General features: G+C 36.3%; 1 protein-coding gene across 1 annotated transcript; it reads left to right on the forward strand.

The window, feature by feature from the left end:
• Positions 1-2,854: 2,854 nt before the first annotated feature.
• Positions 2,855-4,073, forward strand: LOC138898730 (uncharacterized). The gene is made up of 2 exons (XM_070184826.1): positions 2,855-3,241; positions 3,324-4,073. Exons 1-2 carry the CDS (start codon positions 2,855-2,857, stop codon positions 4,071-4,073), a joined length of 1,137 nt encoding a protein of 378 aa, XP_070040927.1.
• Positions 4,074-4,636: the final 563 nt, after the last annotated feature.

Here is a 4,636-nt window from a genome sequence, read left to right on the forward strand (position 1 = left end):
TATTGTGGGACTTAAAGATTCAAAATGAAAGTATAGAGAATTTCAGATACTTAAAGTATATTCTTGGTTCTCTTTGTTCTCATGGAAGCTCCTTATTGCTAGCTATATATAATTGTGTCCCATTTGCTAAAATATCATGGATTTCCAACAGATTCACTAGGAATAGTAGTCTCAAGTTTTCTTATAGGTATCTGTATTTGTGTGGTACCTTTGGATGAAACATTACCAAAAATTACAAGTTAGTTGACTGATATATGGAGCTTTTGTAAGGTGATTGCTTTGAAAAGATTCAAAGTATGAATTGCTTTATTTTGGATGGAATTTGTGTTAATATTTCACTGCATGGGACAGTAACATTTAAACCTTAAGGATTTTGCTCCAACTCCTGCAATTTGTGATTGTAACTACTTGGATTTGGCAAAATTATTACAACAACAACATACCCAGCATAATCCCACATAGTGAGGTCTGGGAGGGTAGTGTATACGCAGACCTTACCCCTACCTTTGTGGAGGTAGAGAAACTGTTTCCAATAGACACTCGGCTCAGGCAAGCATAGGTACCATAATAATAACAAGAAACAAGACGGGACAACACCGGAAAACCATTTGGCAAAATTATTGAGAGAAAAGAAATTCAAGTATTTGGCCAAAAGTTTTCTCTGAAGACATTATGCAGGTTACATTTTCTCTCTCTTGATTTATTGGAGAAATGGTTCAATTTCATCCTTTTTTTAAAAGTGGGACATAATTCCCTACATTGAAGTTATTTTGAATTTTAGCTTTGCATTTAAGTCCTTATAAGTTGTTTTATGGCCAAATAGGTGTACGACCCCTTAAACTTGGCTCTAATTTTTATTTTGACAATTTAACTTAGCGCTTTTCCTATTGAACACTTTAACTGTATTTTGGTCTGTACCATTTAAACACAACGCATGACCGGACTGTAAAAATTTAAGAACATATTTTTTAACGCTTCCCATGTGGAATAACATACGAATAAAATGCTGACACGTGTTTATTTATCCATGTCAGATAAAAAATCCATTTTTTATCTTACCCACATTTCACTTAATCGATCTTCCACCCAAAATGCCCTTTCCTTAGCCTAATAAACCCTAATGAACTACATTGAGACTGATTCCCGATGGAATCTTCATCGATTTTGAGTTAGATTAAACTGTCTGTCAACAACTTGGTCGATTATACTAATACGAGTAATCGTTTTCTTTTTTCGACCGTGGTGGTGAGTGGAGTTGGTCGTAACTGGAGCTAGTCGTGACTGGAGTTGGTCGTGACTGAAGTTTCGTGGTTTATGTTCTTTCAATCGAAGGTTTCCTTTGTGGTAAGCTTTTATTTACAGAATATTTAGTTGTTTTTGGTTGTTGTAATTTAGTTTGTTGGAGTTTGTGAAAATTAGGGATTTGTTTTTATAATTTTGGGTCGGGGAATCTACTGACATCCTCTGTTTCGCTTTTTGGTTTTTCAATATAGTGGTAAATCTAGACATGTCTGCAGACGAATATATTCTTGTCGATTTTCACCATGGTAGACATATTGTTAAGGATCCTGACCTGAGATATGTAGAGGAGGGGTGAGGATGGTCACATGATAGATAAAGATCACTTTTCTCTTTTTGAGCTTTTGTCCTACACAAAGGATATGGGGTATGCTGAGGTAGAGGGTTTCTATTTAATTAATCCGAAATCTAATGACTCTGTCTTGATTGGAAATGATGAACAACTGTATAATATAGTTTGTCACCTTAATCATCTTGATCATTTGGATTTGTTTATTAAGCATGTAGTTAATGAGCCTTTGTTGGTTGATGAGACTGTCCCATATGGCCTTTTATGTGGACTAGAAATTGTTGAACCAAGTGAAACTACATTAAATAAAGAGCTAGGGCAACATCTCCTGTTTGAGAGGATATAAATATCCAAGAAAGTGTTGTAGACAACACATTTGTGGCTGAGGAAAATCTAGCTGATGTTGGGGTTGCAGGTGAGAATTTACAAGGGGTTGAAGAAACAACCAACATAGATGATGGTTTGGCATCAGATCTGTCAAGTAGTGAGTCTGAATTAAATAACATACCTGATGAAGATGATAATGATGTGAATGAAGAGCTCACTTCATTAAGGCATGAAAGAAGAAACAAGAAAAAACAGAAGAAACAAAGAAAGAAACCTACTCCACCAGAAGAGATTATTCTGGGAGAAGCTGGAATAGATAAAGGTTTTGAGGATATTGGCAGGCCATCTAAGGAGGAGATGTTTGCTGGAAAATTAGGAGGGGATGAATACTACACCAGTTCTGATATTGGAAGTAATGATAGCACAAATGACTTAGATGTTTTAGCTGAAAGGAGTATTAACTTACCTCATAGAAGGAGAAGTAAAAAGGTAAGGTTTGACCCTGACTGTTACCTTGCTATTTTTGAGTTTGGTATGGTATTTGAAAATGATGTAGAGTTTAAAAAAGTAGTAGCCTCATATACTGTGGAGAACAAAGTGCAACTAACAAGTAGACCTAATGAAAAGGATAAGGTTAGAGTTTAGTGTAAAGGAGCCAAGTGTAACTGGGAATTGTATGCAGGCAATTATGAGGATTCATGTGACTTTAGTGTGAAGAAGTACCATCCAACTCATAAGTGCAACACCAAAAACAAGAACAAATTATGTACTTCTAAGTACATTGCCAATAAGTATAAAGATAGGATTATTTTCGAGCCAAATATTAAGTTGTGGGAGATTCAAGATTTGGTCAGGGATAAGTTAGGTTTGTATGTTTGAAGGACTGTTTGTTATAGGGCTAAGTGTAGGGTGATACATCAATTCATGAGTGACTGGAAGATGGAATTTAACAGACTTGGTGATTATGCTGATATTATTAAGCAAACAAACCCTGAGAGTTCTTGTTGGATTAGAACAAATAGTGAGACTCTTCCTGGCAGGAATCTGTTTGTCTATTTCTATCTATGTTTAGATGCTTTGAAAAGAGGATGGTTAGAAGGGTGCAGAAGGATCATAGGATTTGATGGTTGTTTTCTAAAGGGAATCTGCAAGGGTGAGTTACTTGTTACAGTTGGTAGAAATGGGAACAATCAAATATTTCCTATTGCATGGGCTGTAGTTGATCAAGAGACAAAACACTCTTGCAGTTGGTTCATCACATATTTGATTGCAGATTTACAGTTAAGAGATGACGTTGACTTAACTCTTATGTCAGATATGCAAAAGGCAAAGTTACAATCAACTTTTAATTTTTCTTTTTCCTGCTTTATATATACTCTCCACTAACAGTTATTACTATTTTTTATAGAGACTAGTACCAACTATAAGGGAATTACTACCAATGGCAGAACACAAAATGTGTGCTAGACACATTTGGTCTAACTGGAGAGGTGAAGAAACGAGGAAACAATTATGGAGATGTGCCAAAGCATCATATGATGTGAAATTCAAGGAAGAACTAGAAACAATGAATAAGCTTGGTTATAAGATATGTGAAGACTTGTTAAAGTATGATAAAATGTATTGGTGTAGGGTATACTTTAGAGAAGATTCAAAGTGTGATGTCATTGAGAATAACATGTGTGAAACATTCAATTCGTGGATAGTAGGTCCTAGGCACAAGTCTGTTATAACTATGTTGGAAGAAATTAGACACAAAATCATGAATAGGACCATTGAAATGAGGAAGTTTGCTGGGACTTGGGTTACTGACATTGCACCAATAGCTAGGATGATACTGGAAGAGAACAAAGCCCTCTTTAGGAGGTGTAAGGATATGTGGAATGCAGGACATGGGTTTGAAGTTGATGAAGGTGTGTACAGATTCATTGTTGATTTTAGGACCATGACATGTACTTGTAGATCATGGATGTTGAGGGGTATTCCATGTCAACATGCAGTATGTGCATTCTATGATAGAGAAATGGACCTAGATGATTATGTTGCCCACTGGTATAGGAAGAAAACTTTCCTTAAATCTTACCAGCATTTCATTCAACCAAGTCCTAACATGAAGATGTGGCAAGAATCAACAAATCCATGTATAGAGCCTCCTTAACCTAAACCTATGCCAGGTAGACCAAAGAGATGTAGGAGAAAAGCCAAGGATGAACCAAGAAAAAAGTATGGTAAACTATCAAAGAAAGGGGTAAAGATGACTGGTTCAAACTGCCAACAAACATGCCACAACAAATCTGGATGCAGGAACATGGTAAGTTCTGATATTTGTACTTCTGTCTTTTACATTCTTTTCTTTTACTTTTGTCATCATGTTCCAAGAAGTGCTCCTCAACAAAGTCAAAATATGGAACCACATCCACCAAGATCATCTCAGGAAATATCATCTCAACAATGCAATCCGTCATCTATATGTAAGGATACAAGTGTTGTCAAAAGACAAAGCAACAATCAATCAATTGGGCTTGGTAGGGGAAGAGGAAGAGGAAGAGGAAGAGGCCCTGGACTAGGCAGGGGAAAAGGAAGAGGAACTGCACTAGGAGGAGGCTCGGCTAATGCAACAACCATTGGACATAAAGGGCCAAGGCATACTAGTTTTGGAATTTTTACTGATACTATGACTGGAACTATTATCCTGAATATAAGGGTGTATAGTTTATTGTA

The sequence above is a fragment of the Nicotiana tomentosiformis genome, chromosome 9, assembly GCF_000390325.3.
Source record: "Nicotiana tomentosiformis chromosome 9, ASM39032v3, whole genome shotgun sequence".
NCBI lineage: Eukaryota > Viridiplantae > Streptophyta > Magnoliopsida > Solanales > Solanaceae > Nicotiana > Nicotiana tomentosiformis.

Bases quoted from the DNA above. Each gene is read 5' to 3' on its own strand.
- LOC138898730 (XM_070184826.1), top strand. From the start codon at position 2,855: ATGGAATTTAACAGACTTGGTGATTATGCTGATATTATTAAGCAAACA. The intron at 3,242-3,323 runs GCAAAGTTACAA...TATTTTTTATAG, and splicing joins TTATGTCAGATATGCAAAAG to AGACTAGTACCAACTATAAG.